The 17,909-nt window shown below is 49.9% G+C and overlaps 1 protein-coding gene across 8 annotated transcripts in view; it reads right to left on the reverse strand.

The window, feature by feature from the left end:
- Window positions 1-17,909, reverse strand: part of EML1 (EMAP like 1) — a 354,659-nt gene that overhangs the window by 127,348 nt on the left and 209,402 nt on the right. For 4 of the 8 annotated variants that reach the window (XM_082275525.1, XM_082275524.1, XM_082275523.1 and 1 more), the window contains one exon: window positions 9,408-9,458. The exons of the other annotated variants lie outside the window; for them this stretch is intronic. In XM_082275525.1, coding sequence (XP_082131651.1) covers window positions 9,408-9,458 — 51 coding nt within the window. The remainder of the gene's footprint in view (window positions 1-9,407; window positions 9,459-17,909) is intronic. 8 annotated transcript variants of the gene reach the window in all.

A 17,909-nucleotide genomic window follows, 5' to 3' on the forward strand; every position in this document is an offset into this window, starting at 1 on the left:
CCAGCGTGCCCCCTTCAATGCAAAGAGACTTACCTGCAGCGGCCGCTTCTCCTCAGTTCCCCGCGTCTCCTCGAGTCCTCCCACCCCTCCTCGGCCAATGGCATGCTTTCGCCTTTTGGCCAATCAGGAAGTGGGACTCGGACCCGCTTCCTGATTGGCCAGAGGGAGGATCTGTGTGACAATAGCAAATTTTCATTCGCTATTTTCACACAATGGGTGGGCTCGGGCGCACTGCTCTGATCAGGTGATTAAAAAAAAACCCACTCTGTGACAGCGCCAGGCTGCTGACTCACTCGCTGCTAAACTGACTGAGCAGTGAGGAGAGGCAGCATAGGCGGGGCTTGGCTTGCAACGCCACCCCACTCTACACCAATGGACAGGTGAGGCACAGTCCAGCCCCGCCCCGACTCGCCATTTTCAGCCATAGGGCGGCCGCGCTGGACATCTCCCAGCCTAAAGATGGAGGCAGCCGCAGACAGTGTGTGAACTGTGTATGTCAGAGTCAGACATACAGAGTGACACTGCAGATGCGCCCCCCCCAGATGTTGCACCCGGTGCAGCTGGCCCCCCCTGCACCCCCTACGCTACACCACTGTGCAAGCGATAATATTGAAATGGAAGGAGTATCAGACCACTGCAAATCTAGGAAGACCTGGCCGTCCCTCTAAACTTTCAGCTCATACAAGGAGAAGACTGATCAGAGATGCAGCCAAGAGGCCCATGATCACTCTGGATGAACTGCAGAGATCTACAGCTGAGGTGGGAGACTCTGTCCATAGGACAACAATCAGTCGTATACTGCACAAATCTGCCCTTTATGGAAGAGTGGCAAGAAGAAAGCCATTTCTTAAAGATATCCATAAAAAGTGTCGTTTAAAGTTTGCCACAAGCCACCTGGGAGACACCAAACATGTGGAAGAAGGGGCTCTGCTCAGATGAAACCAAAATCAAACTTTTTGGCAACAATGCAAAACGTTTGGCGTAAAAGCAACACAGCTCATCACCCTGAACACACCATCCCCCACTGTCAAACATGGTGGAGCCAAATACAGGAATATTCTGGAAGAAAACCTGATGGAGTCTGCAAAAGACCTGAGACTGGGACGGAGATTTGTTTTCCAACAAGACAATGATCCAAAACATAAAGCAAAATCTACAATGGAATGGTTCACAAATAAACATATCCAGGTGTTAGAATGGCCAAGTCAAAGTCCAGACCTGAATCCAATCGAGAATCTGTGGAAAGAACTGAAAATTGCTGTTCACAAACGCTCTCCATCCAACCTCACTGAGCTCCAGCTGTTTTGCAAGGAGGAATGGGCAAAAATTTCAGTCTCTCGATGTGCAAAACTGATAGAGACATACCCCAAGCCACTTACAGCTGTAATCACAGCAAAAGGCGGCGCTACAAAGTATTAACTTAAGGGGGCTGAATAATTTTGCACGCCCAATTTTGCAGTTTTTTATTTGTTAAAAAAGTTTGAAATATCCAATAAATTTCGTTCCACTTCATGATTGTGTCCCACTTGTTGTTGATTCTTCACAAAAAATTACAGTTTTATATCTTTATGTTTGAAGCCTGAAATGTGGCAAAAGTTCGAACTGAGCCACACCCCGGACTCAGCGACACCTCGAACTGAGCCACACCCCGGACTCAGCGACACCTCGAACTGAGCCGCACCCCGGACTCAGCAACACCTCGAACTGAGCCGCACCCCGGACTCAGCGACACCTCGAACTGAGCCGCACCCCGGACTCAGCGACACCTCGAACTGAGCCGCACCCCGGACTCAGCGACACCTCGAACTGAGCCGCACCCCGGACTCAGCGACACCTCGAACTGAGCCGCACCCCGGACTCAGCGACACCTCGAACTGAGCCGAACCCCGGACTCAGCGACACCTCGAACTGAGCCACACCCCGGACTCAGCGACACCTCAAACTGAGCCACACCCCGGACTCAGCGACACCTCAAACTGTGCCACACCCCGGACTCAGCGACACCTCAAACTGAGCCACACCCCGGACTCAGCGACACCTCAAACTGAGCCACACCCCGGACTCAGCGACACCTCAAAATGAGCCGCACCCCGGACTCAGCGACACCTCGAACTGAGCCGCACCCCGGACTCAGCGACACCTCGAACTGAGCCGCACCACAGACTCAGCGACACCTCGAACTGAGCCGAACCCCGGACTCAGCGACACCTCGAACTGAGCCGCACCCCGGACTCAGCGACACCTCGAACTGAGCCGCACCCCGGACTCAGTGACACCTCGAACTGAGCCGAACCCCGGACTCAGCGACACCTCGAACTGAGCCGCACCCCAGACTCAGCGACACCTCGAACTGAGCCGAACCCCGGACTCAGCGACACCTCGAACTGAGCCGCACCCCGGACTCAGCGACACCTCGAACTGAGCCGCACCCCGGACTCAGCGACACCTCGAACTGAGCCGCACCACAGACTCAGCGACACCCTGGGATGAGCCACACCCCGGACTCAGCGACACCTCGGACTCAGCGACACCTCAAACTGAGCCACACCCCAGATCAAACCGCTGACACCGGATTTCATTTGTTTTGCAGCTGGGAAAGGGAAGACTTGTTTTTGGGACAGAAGATGGGTGTGAAGTGAATGGTGACCTCCGTCATTGAATGAGGAAAGTCGGCGTTTCCTGTACATGCCGGGTCTTCTCCCTGCCTCTGCTGCCAGATTTGGCTCTGACTGGGTGAGAAACGCCTCAGGAAACCAATCAGATTCCTTCTTTGCTGTCAATCATAATTGAGGATTTCTGTCAGAAGGGGATAACTCCGCCTCTTCCTGGCACTACAAACGCCCCTCAGTTGTGCAGTGCCGGCCCTGGAGGGGGCGTTAGAGACTCTGGAAAGTGAGAACTGATTGGGAAAAGGGTGATGGGGCGGAGCTTAATCTCAACTTTGGCAAAAGCCAAGGCCTTGTGTACCCCACAAGCCTAGAATCCAATATGGCTTCACAGGGGTCACTATGAACCCCAAGATCACAAGGTCCCTAAACCCCAGCGACGGGCCAGGCCAGGGTGGCTTTAAAGGAAACCTATCAGGCCATCTTCTGAAAATACCAGCTGCCTGGCCGCCATGCTGCTCCTTTTAAGCAACTAACCCAGAAATAGAATGCCAATCAGGAATTGTGACTTCACTGGCTGCATTCTTGTTCTGGATCAGTAACAATCTAACATTAACTATTTGTAATCCTCATCCTCCCAGCATTAATACATAGATACCAAAGAGATCACATTCACCGGCTTTCTTCTGTCACTTCCTGGTTTCTGGCCAATATGATGTCATACATCCCAGGAGTTTTCATGGGGGGAGGGGCTTTCTCAGCTAAGCACACCCTCCTGTTTGTGTTCTATCAGAAACACTGCGCATGTGCGATGACGGGTAGCGGTAATCTGATAGAACAGCCATGCGGACATCTTACTACACCTATCTACGTCTTTCATTTCAGAGTCATTTTAGCAAAAAAGTGAGCGGATATAAATAAATATCGGTAATTCTGTTTGGATGTTTAATTTTGAAAGCTGTGAGGGGATTAGCTCGGTGGCGGGTGTGGATGACCCCTTGGGGGGGTTCGTTACACAGAGGATAGCCGAGAAGGGGTTGCAAACAACAGTTTGGTTTATTCCTGCAATTTACTTCACACAAGTGCAAGCATCAAAAACATCCAAAATAAAATAAAACCCAAATAAATCCTTGCCACTGTGGGCGGCGACCTTCTCACACACAGGAACCTACCTACGGAGTCTGTCCCCAACCTACTGTTGGGCAGACTTGGCTGATCATACAGCAGACCATCAATAGTCCATTTATTATCTCTTCACATCGAGAATGTCCCTTTTTTCTTCACACAGCCTATGTTCATTGGACTTTCCTTTCACATAGAAACATCCATTGGTTTTTCTCTTCACACTCTTCACATAGAAATAGTTCATTTTCTCACCTTGAGAAGTCTTCACACTTGTTACCCTCCTCAGCGCACATCGCTCCAGGAGGTCTTCCCCATGCTCACACAGCTTCAGGGGGCACCCATCTGACTGTCCTCCTCTCCCCAGCTCACACAGCGTCAGGAGGCAGCAATCCTTAGACTTCCTTTGGACAAATTATAGAGGCCTTAACTTCCTCATTCCGAACAGCTGAAGGCCTTTCAACTTCCTTAAGCTGTCCTGGCTACCTTTTCAGCCGACACCCTATAGTAATTGGTGAATTTTCTAAACCAGGTGGAAATGTATCTCCTGTCAGTGACTACATCCACAGATTTACCTGACTTCCTGTCACAAAGCCTAAAGGTTTAATGCTGAGCAGTGCGGTGTATACCAACATGGCCTCCGCTGAGCAGTGCGGGGTGTACATACATGGCCTCCGCTGAGCAGTGCGGGGTGTACCAACATGGCCTCCGCTGAACAGTGCAGGGTGTACCAACATGACCTCTGCTGAGCAGTGAGGGGTGTAGCAACATGGCCTCCGCTGAGCAGTGAGGGGTGTAGCAACATGGCCTCCGCTGAGCAGTGAGGGGTGTACCAACATGACCTCTGCCGAGCAGTTAAGGATGTACCAACATGACCTCTGCTGAGCAGTGAGGGGTGTACCAACATGACCTCTGCTGAGCAGTGAGGGATGTACCAACATGACCTCTGCTGAGCAGTGAGGGGTGTACCAACATGGCCTCCACTGAGCAGTGAGGGGTGTACCAACATGGCCTCCGCTGAGCAGTGAGGGGTGTACCAACATGACCTCTGCTGAGCAGTGAGGGGTGTACCAACATGACCTCTGCTGAGCAGTGAGGGATGTACCAACATGACCTCTGCTGAGCAGTGCGGGGTGTACCAACATGACCTCTGCTGAGCAGTGAGGGGGGTGTACAAACATGACCTCTGCTGAGCAGTGCGGTTTATACCAACATGGCCTCCGCTGAGCAGTGAGGGGTGTACCAACATGACCTCTGCTGAGCAGTGAGGGATGTACCAACATGACCTCTGCTGAGCAGTGAGGGGTGTACCAACATGGCCTCCACTGAGCAGTGAGGGGTGTACCAACATGGCCTCCGCTGAGCAGTGAGGGGTGTACCAACATGACCTCTGCTGAGCAGTGAGGGGTGTACCAACATGACCTCTGCTGAGCAGTGAGGGATGTACCAACATGACCTCTGCTGAGCAGTGCGGGGTGTACCAACATGACCTCTGCTGAGCAGTGAGGGGGGTGTACAAACATGACCTCTGCTGAGCAGTGCGGTTTATACCAACATGGCCTCCGCTGAGCAGTGCGGGGTGTACCAACATGGCCTCCGCTGAGCAGTGAGGGGTGTACCAACATGACCTCTGCTGAGCAGTGAGGGGTGTACCAACATGACCTCCGCTGAGCAGTGCGGGGTGTACCAACATGACCTCTGCTGAGCAGTGCGGGGTGTACCAACATGACCTCCGCTGAGCAGTGCGGGGTATACCAACATGACCTCCGCTGAGCAGTGCGGGGTGTACCAACATGGCCTCCGCTGAGCAATGCGGGGTGTACCAACATGGCCTCCGCTGAGCAGTGCAGGGTGTATCAACATGGCTTCCGCTGAGCAGTGCAGGGTGTACCAACATGGCCTCCGCTGAGCAGTGCAGGGTGTACCAACATGGCCTCCGCTGAGCAGTGCAGGGTGTACAAACATGGCCTCTGCTGAGCAGTGCAGGGTGTATCAACATGGCCTCTGCTGAGCAGGTTGGATAAAGATAGGGATGGATGGAGACATGGATAGTTGGATGGACATATGGATGGATGGAGATATGGATGGTTAGATGGAGATACAGATGGATGGAGGTATTGATGGATGGTTGGATGGATGGATGGAGACATGGATGATTGGATGGAGATATGGATAGATGGAGACATGGATGGTTGGATGGAGATATGGATGGATGGAGATATGGATAGATGGAGACATGGATGGTTGGATGGAGATATGGATGGATGGAGATATGGATGGATGGAGATATGGATGAATGGAGATATGGATGGAGACATGGATGGTTGGATGGAGATATGGATGGATGGATAGAGACATGGATTGTTGGATGGAGATATGGATGGTTGCATGGAGATACAGATGGATGGATGGGAATATCGATGGATGGATGGGTGGCTGGATGGATACATGGATGGTTGGAAGGAGATATGGATGGAGACAAGGATGGTTGGATGGAGATATGGATGGTTGGATGGAGACATGAATGGCTGGATGGATGGAAACAGGGATGGTTGGATAGCGATATGGATGGTTGAATGGAGACGTGGATAGATGGATGGAGATATCGATGGAGGGATGGAGACATGGATGGTTGAAGATATAGATGGATGGAGACATGGACGGTTTGATGGAGACATGGATGGTTGGATGGAGATATGGATGGGTGGAGACATGGATGGATGGAGACATGGATGGATGGATGGAGACATGGATGGATGGAGATATGGATGGTTGGAGATATGGATGGTTGGATGGAGACATGGATGGTTGGATGGAGACATGGATGGTTGGATGGAGATATGGATGGGTGGAGACATGGATGGATGGATGGAGACATGGATGGATGGAGATATGGATGGTTGGAGATATGGATGGTTGGATGGAGACATGGATGGTTGGATGGAGACATGGATGGTTGGATGGATGGAGATATAGATGGAGACAGGGATGGATGGATGGAGAGATATGGATGGTTGAATGGAGATATGGATGGATGGAGACATGGATTGATGGATACAGATATGGATGGATGGATGGAGATATAGATGGAGACATGGATGGATGGGTGGAGACATGGATGGATGGATGGAGATATGGATGGCTAGATAGAGATATGGATGGATAGATGGATGGAGACATGTATGGTTGGATGGAGATATGGATGGATGGAGATATGGATGGGTGGAGACATGGATGATTGGATGGAGATATGGATGGATGGAGACATGGATGGTTAGATGGAGATATGGATGGATGGAGACATGGATGGATGGAGACACAGATGGTTGGATGGAGAAATGGATGAATGGAGACATAATTGGATGGATGGAGACTTGGATAGATGGAGACGTGGATGGTTAGAGACATGGATGGTTAGATGGAGATATGGATGGATGGAGACATGGATGGATGGAGACGTGGATGGTTGGATGGAGACGTGGATGGTTGGAGTCATGGATAGTTGGATGGAGATATGGATGGACGGATAGACATGGATGGATGGAGATAAGGATGGATGGATGGAGACATTGATGGTTGGACTGAGATGCGGATAGATGGATAAAGATATGGATAGAGACATGGATGGATGGAGATCTGGATGGATGGAGATATGGATGGTTGACTGAAGATTTGAATGGTTGGATGGAGATATGAATTGGATGGATGGATGGATGGAGACATGGATGTTCGGATGGAGATATGGATGGTTAGATGGAGATACAGATGGATGGAGGTATGGATGGAGACATGGATGGTTGGATGGAGATATGGATGGCTGGAGATATGGATGGATGGATAGAGACATGGATGGCTGGATGGAGATATGGATGGATGGATGGAGATACAGATGGATGGATGGGAATATGAATGGATGGATGGAGACATGGATGGTTGAATGGAAACATGGATGGATGGAGAGATCGATGGATGGTTGGATGGAGATATGGATGGTTGGATGGAGATATGGATGGTTGGATGGAGATATAGATGGTTGGATGGAGATATAGATGGTTGGATGGAGATATAGATGGTTGGATGGAGACATGGATGGTTGGATGGAGATATGGATGGTTGGATGGAGATATGGATGGTTGGATGGAGATATGGATGGTTGGATGGAGATATAGATGGTTGGATGGAGATATAGATGGTTGGATGGAGACATGGATGGTTGGATGGAGATATGGATGGTTGGATGGAGATATGGAGAGATGGAGATATAGATGGTTGGATGGAGACATGGATGGTTGGATGGAGATATGGATGGTTGGATAGAGACATGGATGGTTGGATGGAGATATGGATGGTTGGATGGAGACATGGATGGATGGATGGAGACATGGATGGATGGATGGAGACATGGATGGATGGATGGAGATATGGATGGTTGGATGGGGGAGTTTGCTTTGAATATTGAAAATGAAATGAATAGTTTTTCGTTGGTGGTTCCACTTTGAAGAGGGCACTGCGCTCCCTGGTATGGGGGGTGCCGCGGTACATCTGCTGTGTGGGGTGCCTGGACCCTGGTATGTAGGGTGCCGCGGTACATCTGCTGTGTGGGGTGCCTGGACCCTGGTATGTGGGGTGCCGCGGTACATCTGCTGTGTGGGGTGCCGCGGTACATCTGCTGTGTGGGGTGCCTGGACCCTGGTATGTGGGGTGCCGCGGTACATCTGCTGTGTGGGGTGCCTGGACCCTGGTATGTGGGGTGCCGCGGTACATCTGCTGTGTGGGGTGCCGCGGTACATCTGCTGTGTGAGATCATATCAGGCAGTAAACCTCTGACTGCCGGTCTCCGGAGATTTGGTGATGTCACTATTGTGCTGCTCACAGTTCTCCTTGCTAGAGGATCTGACATTAGGAAGTAAAGCCCCATCTCTACCAAGATGGCCGCCCACATAGAGAGACAGCGCAGAAGAAGGCATGGAGAGGCATTAATGGAGAGATTGATCTGCAGAGACTGCTGACTACACTGGGAGGGGTACTTTGTGTCACAGTTGGGTTCCTCTATGGGGAGAATATAATCTGTGCACCCATAATGTGTCTGGATCTGAATCGCCATCTCCGCTGTCCAATGATGTCACCTTAGCGATGCTTCTGGAAGCTTCTAAGTATATTTTTAATAAAACGGATTTAAAGCTCCGACATATCGGGGAGTTTCCTGAAGGCTGGTCAGCCTCGTACCAATGGAAGCAGGAGGCCAAGCAGTGATGAATCCTTCCGGCGTGTTAAACCTTCGCTTTGACGTCATGGTGATACAGCGCAGTATGAAAGCTCCGCCCCCCCCCCGCCCCGATCGTATGGAAGGCCTTTTCTATTTAGAGGGAGAATTTATCACACATTTTAATTGAAATCTTTTCTCCAGTATTGGAGATATTTGTGGATTTCATTGATTGATGACTGATTAGCGCTGAGCACAGTTTACTTTCAATGATGTCGTCCGCTGAAAATCCATCATAGTGTCCCGGCTCCGTGTGACCAGCGCTCTGCTACCTCTGCTACAATCACCCCATACACTTCTATAACCTCAGGGTGCATATTACCGAAAATCTATCAAATCTGTGTGTAGAGGTCAAAGGTCAGGAACATTGGTAAAGAGTCACAACCATGGAAAGGAAAGTAGTGAAAAGCATTTACCTGGATGTGGCTTTAGTTATTTTACATGTATTCACGAGACGCACAGACTTGCTAGAGCCAGAATGATGCAGGAAAGAAGCAAAGTGACAATGAGTGACAGGTCAGCAGACAACGAGACAAGAAAACACACAGAGAGATCTACAGCACCAGTCTGAGGGACAGGAGGACACACAAAGCTATCCCAACATCCACACAGAAGAGATCTACAGCACCAGTCTGGTGACAGGAGGACACACAGAGCTATCCCAAAATTCACACAGAAAAGATCTACAGCACCAGCCTGAGGACAGGAGGACACACAGAGCAATCCCAACATTCACACAGAAGAGATCGACAGCACCAGTCTGATGACAGGACGGCACACAGAGCTATCCCAACATTCACACAGAAGAGATCTACAGCACCAGTCTGACGACAGGAGGACACACAGAGCTATCCCAACATTCACACAGAATAGATCTACATCACCAGTCTGATGACAGGAGGACACACAGAGGAGAGCTACATCACCAGTCTGATGACAGTACAACACACAGCTATCCCAACTTTCACACAGAGGAGATCTACAGCACCACTCTGATGACAGGAAGACAGAGGGGATCGACAGCACCAGTCTGATGACAGGAGGACACACAGAGCTATCCCAACATTCACACAGAAGAGATCAACAGCACTGGTCTGATGACAGGAGGACACACAGAGCTAAATCAACATTCACACAGAGGCAAGCAACATCACCAGTCAGATGATAGGAGGACACACAGAGCTATCCGAACATTCACACAGAAGAGATCTACAGCACTGGTCTGATGACAGGAGGACACACAGAGCTACCCCAACTTTCACACAGAAGAGATCTACAGCACTGGTCTGATGACAGGACACACAGAGCTAGCCCAAGATTACAATAGATCTACAGCTGAAGACAAGAGGACAGAAGCACAGCTAAAATATGTAACAAAAGAAAATAAAAGTTCTGGAAAGAAAAATTTTATTGGGGGGGGTATAAAAAGGAGAATATGAAAAAAAGGGGGATTATGGTTATAAGTTCTCCTCATTGTGCTGCTACTATGGAGTTTACTCATTCTCTTTTTATTTATTATTTTAAGAAATTAATTTTGACTTCTTAAAAAAAGCTTTCAGCAAAAAATTGGATTTTTGTTCTTACTGTAAAATTGATTTCTCTGAGTTTATCGACAGAAACAGCGCCCCATAAATCATAACTAGTGGGTTATACTGTCTCTTCCAGGAGTAGGCCTAGACAACTGGCTACGCCCATGGGCCGTCCTTAGCTGGTATATAACCCCCCTCTCTGCTCTAGGTAAGCAGTTTAGTAGGAAGAAGTATTAGACGTATCAGAACTCCATAGAGGGGTGGGTGCTGTGTCCGTCAATGAACATCAGAGAAATGGATTTTACGGTAAGTACAAAAATCCCATTTTCTCTTTTGTTCATCGACAGACACAGAGCTCCATAAATCATAACTACTGCGACATCCAAAAGCAGTGCCAAAAAGGAAAATGAGGGGTGGGGAAAATAACCCAAGGCTAAACATAAGAGTCCTTAACCAGGTCACAGGAGCCTTAACCAAGTCACAGGAGCCTTAACCAGGGCACAGGAGCCTTAACCAGGGCACAGGAGCCTTAACCAGGGCACAGGAGCCTTAACCAGGGCACAGGAGCCTTAACCAGGGCACAGGAGTCTTAACCAAGTCACAGGAGCCTTAACCAGGGCACAGGAGCCTTAACCAGGGCACAGGAGCCTTAACCAGGGCACAGGAGCCTTAACCAGGTCACAGGAGCCTTAACCAGGGCACAGGAGCCTTAACCAGGGCACAGGAGCCTTAACCAGGGCACAGGAGCCTTAACCAGGGCACAGGAGCCTTAACCAGGGCACAGGAGCCTTAACCAGGTCACAGGAGCCTTAACCAGGGCACAGGAGCCTTAACCAGGTCACAGGAGCCTTAACCAGGGCACAGGAGCCTTAACCAGGTCACAGGAGCCTTAACCAGGGCACAGGAGTCTTAACCAGGGCACAGGAGCCTTAACCAGGGCACAGGAGCCTTAACCAGGGCACAGGAGCCTTAACCAGGGCACAGGAGCCTTAACCAGGGCACAGGAGCCTTAACCAGGGCACAGGAGTCTTAACCAAGTCACAGGAGTCTTAACCAAGTCACAGGAGCCTTAACCAGGTCACAGGAGCCTTAACCAGGGCACAGGAGCCTTAACCAGGTCACAGGAGCCTTAACCAGGTCACAGGAGCTCCGTCTGAAAAATAAAGGTTTAAAGAAAAAACACCCCTCAAGAGGGAACAGCCCATCTTAAACAGCAGCCTGCAAAACTTTGTGGCCAAAAGAAGCATCCGCAGATGCCAAAGTATCTACCTTAAAGAATTGTGTGAAGGTACGCACCGATGACCAAGTGGCCACCTTGTAAACTTGCGATATTGAAGCCTGATGACGGAAGGCCCAAGAAGCACTTAGCGACCGAGTAGAATGCACCGTGACAGGGAAAGGTGGAACCTGACCTTTAATGGAATAGGCCTGAGTCACCGTCTGTCTGATCCATCTGGAGATGGTAGCCAAAGAAGCGGCCCTTTTCTTGGTCCGTCTGTAACCACAAAAAGCGAGTCTGACCTCTGAAAAGACTCAGTAGCTGCCAGATACACCCGAATCACATCCAAGGTATGCAAAGCAATTGCCTTGGAATGAGCCGGCTTGGGACACAAGGAGGGCAACATAATGTCCTCATTCAAATGGAAGTCAGAGACAACTTTGAATGATGGACAGGGACGAAGAACCACTTTATCCCTATGAACCACTAAATAGGGACTGCGACAGGATAATGCCGCCAATTCCGATACCCTGCGGGCCAAGGTAATAGCCACCAAGAATGTCACCCTCTGGGATAACGTAGGCAAGGGAAATCACCCCCATATTCTCAAATAAAGATTTTTGGAAAACCGTAAGTACTAAATTTAAATCCCATGGCGGCAAAAGAAACCGTACAGGTAGAGCCGCATGTCGAACCCCCTGAATGAAGGTACAAACTAAGCAGTGCATGGCTAAGGGTCCCTGAAAGAAGATTGCCAAGGCAGACACTTGGCACTTGATGGTACTCACTGCCAACTTCTGATCAATGCCCCGTTGAAGAAAGGTTAAGATCCGAGCCACAAAAAGGGATCGAGGATGAGCGCTAATTGACTCACACCAAGAAATGTACACTTTGCATGTACAATGATTTATCTTTCTGGAAGACGACTTCCTCGCCTTCACCATAGTAGAGATCACTGATCCAGACAGACCTCTATCCCTCAGTACCTGGCTTTCAATAGCTAAGCCATTAAAACCAGCGACTGTAAAGCAGGATGGTAGATGAGCCCTTGGGAGAACTGGTCTTCTCTGAGAGGAAACCCCCAAGAGACGGAGGATGATTGGAAGATCCTCACTCTTGATTGCGGAAGAAGCCTTATCCGAGGATGATACTGGCCTTACCGTGCCCCTGGACGCCTGCGACATCGGTCAGAGGACCCCGTGACCTCGCCCGGAACTTCGGTATCCTCTTGTGGAGCCGAACCTACTAAAGGAGCTGCATGTAGGACTGTGCAAACAGCACTATATTGAAGGTGGATACCACCAGACTCAAAACCTGTATGCAAAATGGGAGAGAGAACTATCTGTGTGAATCACGGCCTGTGGTCCCTGAAGTTTGTGCAGAGGAAGGACCACCCTGGTCAGAAATAGAATCAGACCTAGGTAAATCAAATCCCTGGACAGGGATAGGGGGGGGGACCTTAGGTAGTTCGGACATCACCTGAACCTTTGCAGAAATTAAACTTGCACAAGGAGACTCAGGACTAAAAAATCTGAAAAGGACAAGCTTTGTCCCCCTTTCTGGGTACCCCCAAAAGAAACATTTCACGGATCTCCTTGACGCCAAAGAATTCCACAGGGCCGGTAACCAGCGAAGATGTACCCCCCACCCCAATAATGGGTGAGGACAGACCTTCATACTGAAGGAGTCTTGTCTGCTGGTCCGGGGAAGCTAGCTCTAGGCTTACCAGACCAAGGATGCTTGGAACCTCCCGGGGAAGATTTAAAAGATCTATTTCCCTTATTCTCCATCCCAGAAGCACAAAAGAATTTTCTATGGGCTGAGAAGGAGGGCCCCCATCTTCGGCGAGGCTCCTTCCCTTTCCTTGATTGTGGCAGGAAGGTACCCCCCCCCCCCCTGTGATACCCCTTAATGATGTCATCTAGGGTAGCCCCAAACAGGTGATCGCCTTGAAAGGGCAGATCAATGAGAGCTTTCTTAGAGGCTTGGTCTGCGGACCAATTCTTAAGCCACAGCACGCGCCGAATCACCACCACTGAAACAGAAAGTTTGGACAGCACAGGAGCTATATCCAAAGCTGCATCACAAATAAACTGCATCTCATGGACCGACTGGTCCGCTAAATCAACATAAGCAGCAGGAACCTGCCCACCCCCTAGGCCCTGGCACAAAAGCTTGCCCATTCAGTTAGGGTCGGAGACACCAGGGCTGAGGCCACAATGCTGAACCAGGCATAGTAAACATGCTGAGTGCCACAGCCTCCACTTTCTTGTCAGCCGTTTCCTTAACCACTTTACAATATGTGGATGTTTTTAAAGGGATGCGGTGCCAACCAGAGCAAACCCCTTAAAGTGACATTGGTAGCCTATGTCAAGGGGTGTCCCGTCAAAACAGAAAAGCCAACATTTGCATTGCAAAGAGTGTCTGGGTGTTTGCCTTAGTCTGCTTAGAAAATGCTACGGCATCTTTACCATGCAGCAACCAAAATCGTATAGGTAAAGATTCATCAATTTTGAAAGAGTGGCTTTTTCATGACAGTAGAAAAAACAAAAACAGCTCTCCAACCCCCTATTTGTGGGAAAAAAGGACATCAATTTTATTTAGGTACAGCGTTGTACGACCGCGCAATTGTCCGTTAAATTAACGCAGTGCCGAATCAGAAAATATGGCCTGGTCATAAAATCCTTCCGGTCCAGAAGTGGTTAAAGGATGGGGATTCCTCTACTGGGATGATGGTTGCTTTATTTAACCTGGAAACAGGAGGGTCCACCACTGGAGGACTGGTCCACCTTTATAAAAGTGCCTCCTGAAAAGGGTAACGTACAGAAAAACGTTTGGGGACCACAAAAGGTGATTTTATTTTCATTCCTTACAGGAAAATCTGTCCAAACAAGGCAGATAAGGAAAGACCTTTGGAGTACGATGCAACTTACGAGTACCAAACGACACAACCACATCCGTGGCTACATCAGCCGCATCCTCCATCTTTAAAGTCTCATGCACTGCAGTAATAAGTGCTTCTACCAGCGGCTTTTCATTTGCTGCTGCGACCATGGAGGAATCATCCTATCAGATGGATCAGGGAGCGTGATATTAAATTCCCCCGGACGGGCCGTGTCCACGGCGGCATCCGGCTCAGAATCAGATGAGACAGACTGAGCAGGGGAAGGCGGGGGGGGTTGCTTCCTCCTGGGTCTTTTCCCACACGCCACTTCTACCCAGGACACTAAGGACTGCAGGGCCACTGTCAGTGCAATCATGGGAAGCTGGGGTTCTGAGGGACCTGCCACCTCCATGAGGGGGTCAGTGGGGGAGATGTGACCTTGAGGCTCCATAAGGAAAGGAAGACCTTGCAGTACAAAATCTTTTGGAACCACTAAAGGATCCCCTCAAGGCTCAGGGTACCTATCAGCAGAGAGAGAGATAACAGGTACCCCCAAAGTCCTACTCTACCGTTCAGAAGAGCGTTGAGAATTCAAACCCAGCACCATCATGGACACAATCCCGGTTCATATGTCCCGGGCACAGGAAGAGGAAACTAAGGAGGAAGAGGAGCTTTGGCATCCCCACGAGGCTTCAGTTGTCTCCAGCATCTCCCAAACGAAGGGAAAATGGCTCGGCTACACAAACATAGCCGCCAACCGGAGACCAGCCAGACTAAGAGAAAATGGCCACCATCAGCTACAAACACTGAAGCATGCTGCCAGGATCTTTCCTGCACCCTCTGCAAGGAGACGCCCCCCCCGAAGGTAGGACACACTTTTAGGGGAGACTCTGCTGTGCACTCTGCACCGGTCTCTGCACTGGGACCCCCCTGCACTATACTCACACTGCAAACAGCAGGGCATGCACCTAGGGGTCTCCTACACTTTGTCCCCTCCAGACTACCAGGGCGGGAGCCGCGGGACACACACTATCCCAGGACCCTTACAGAGTGGGGATAGCGGGGGAAACCCCAGGGGTCTCTACTGCATTCTCTGCCCTGGGACCCCCACCAGACTCTAGATCCAGACAGGGGGGAAAGAGAGTGGGGGAAGCCCAGCTCAGTGAGGGATTTAAGAATGGGAGGAGGGGTCCGACCGTCCCTCGAGGTTACCTGTGTCCACCCCAAAAGGGGAGAGGGGGGGCTGTACTTACCCTTCCATGATGCGGGTAAAGCTCCAGACAGAACTCCTCTCCACCGAAGTGGGCGAGCTGTCGGCCAAGGGACTGCTGCGACTCTGCAAGGCATTTAACTTGCGGACCAGCCTCTGTCCATGAGGTTATGTCGCGCCCGACCTAGCACTATGGTCTGCACGTGCTCACTGGCTGGGTGGACCACTGGATCTAGATTATCCATCCCGTCATCCAGCCTAGCAGCTTATGGTAGATCTCCCAAGAGAAAAAAAACAAAAAAGATGTAAGAAAGGAGAAAATTGCTAGGACCAGAGATCCCAGCCGGGAGCCTCCTGACTAGACAGATTAAAACTGATTACCAAGAGCAGAGAGGGGGGTTATATACCAGCTGAGGACGGCCCATGGGCGTAGCCAGGTGTTCTGTCTAGTCCTACTCTTGGAGGAGGCAATATAACCCACTAGTTATGATTTATGAAGTGCTGTGTCCATCGATGAACGAAAGAGAAAAAATTGATTTTTGTAAGAACTTACCGTAAAATCCTTTTCTCTTAGCTCATTGACAGACACAGTCCTCTTTGATTAATATCAAATTGGGTTATACTGCCCTCTACAGGAGTAGGACACTAGGCAGAAGAAAACGTTCTGGCCACACCCTAGGGGCAGTCCCAGAGGGTATATCCTCTCTCTCCCTGCTACAGGATGTCAGTTATGTCACAAAGCAGTGTCAGAGAATTTAACCCAACCCAACTCAAAAATAGAGGGGCGGGTACTGCGTCTGTCAATGAGCTAAGAGAAAAGGATTTTACGGTAAGTTCTTACAAAAATCCATTTTTCTCTGTCGCTCATTGACAGACGTAGTCCTCTTTGATTAATATCAAATTGGGACGTCCCAAAGCAGTGCCACAAATGAGGGGTGGGATAACAGAAAACAAAATCCAGAAGGCCCAACCGGAGCCAACCAGAAGCATCAAGGGACTCATCGAGCAAAAAGATGAGACCTAAGTGAAAAACCCAACAAACCCTCGAGGTAGACCAACAGTCTCCTCAAACAGCGGCCTGCAGGAACCTTGCGGCCAAAAGAGGCATCCGCCGATGCCAGCACATCAACCTTATACAATTTTGTAAAGGTATGAACCGACGACCAAGTAGTCGCCTTGAAAACCTGAACCACTGACGCCTGATGGCGGAAGGCCCAGGAAGCACTAAGCGCCCGAGTAGAGTGCGCCTTAACAGGGAACTGGGGATCCCGACCCTTAAATAGAATAAGCCTATACCACCGTCTGTCTGATCCATCTAGAGATGGTCGCGGCAGAAACAGGCAACCCCTTCTTAGGGCCATACGTGATCACAAAAAGTGAATGCGTCTTACGAAATGAATCCGTAGTATTCAAGTATACCCTGATCGCCCGAACTACATCCAAGGAATGCAACGCAAATTCTCGAGGATGACTGGGCTTAGGACACAGGGAAGGCAATACAATGTCCTCCTTCAAATGAAACTCTGAAACCACCTTAGGAAGGAAGGATGGATTCGGACGAAGAACAACCTTATCCCTATGAAACCACCAGATATGGGGAACGACAGGATAATGCGGCCAGTTCTGACACCCTGCGTGCAGAAGTAATGGCCACCAAGAAGGCCACCTTCTGGGATAAAGTAAGCAAGGGAATCTCCCTGATATTTTCAAAGGGAGGTTTCTGAAGAACCGACAGCACCAAATTAAGATCCCAGGGCGGTAAGGGTGCGCGCACTGGTGGAGCCAGGTGTCGCACTCCCTGGATGAAACTCCGCATCAAGGAATGGGTAGCCAGAGGCTTCTGAAAGAAGATTGCTAATGCTGAAAGCTGACCCTTGATAGTGCTCAAGGCCAGTTTCTGCTCAACCCCCTTTTGCAAAAAAGCCAATATTCGGGCCACCGAGTACGAACGTGGAGGGAACCCAAGGGCTTCACACCACGCGATATAAGACTTCCATGTGTGATGATAGACTTTTCTGGAAGTCGCTTTCCTTGCTTTAATTAGAGTAGGAATCACTGAAGTTGACAACCCCTTGT

The sequence above is a fragment of the Pelophylax lessonae genome, assembly GCF_965119305.1.
Source record: "Pelophylax lessonae genome assembly, chromosome: 13".
NCBI lineage: Eukaryota > Metazoa > Chordata > Amphibia > Anura > Ranidae > Pelophylax > Pelophylax lessonae.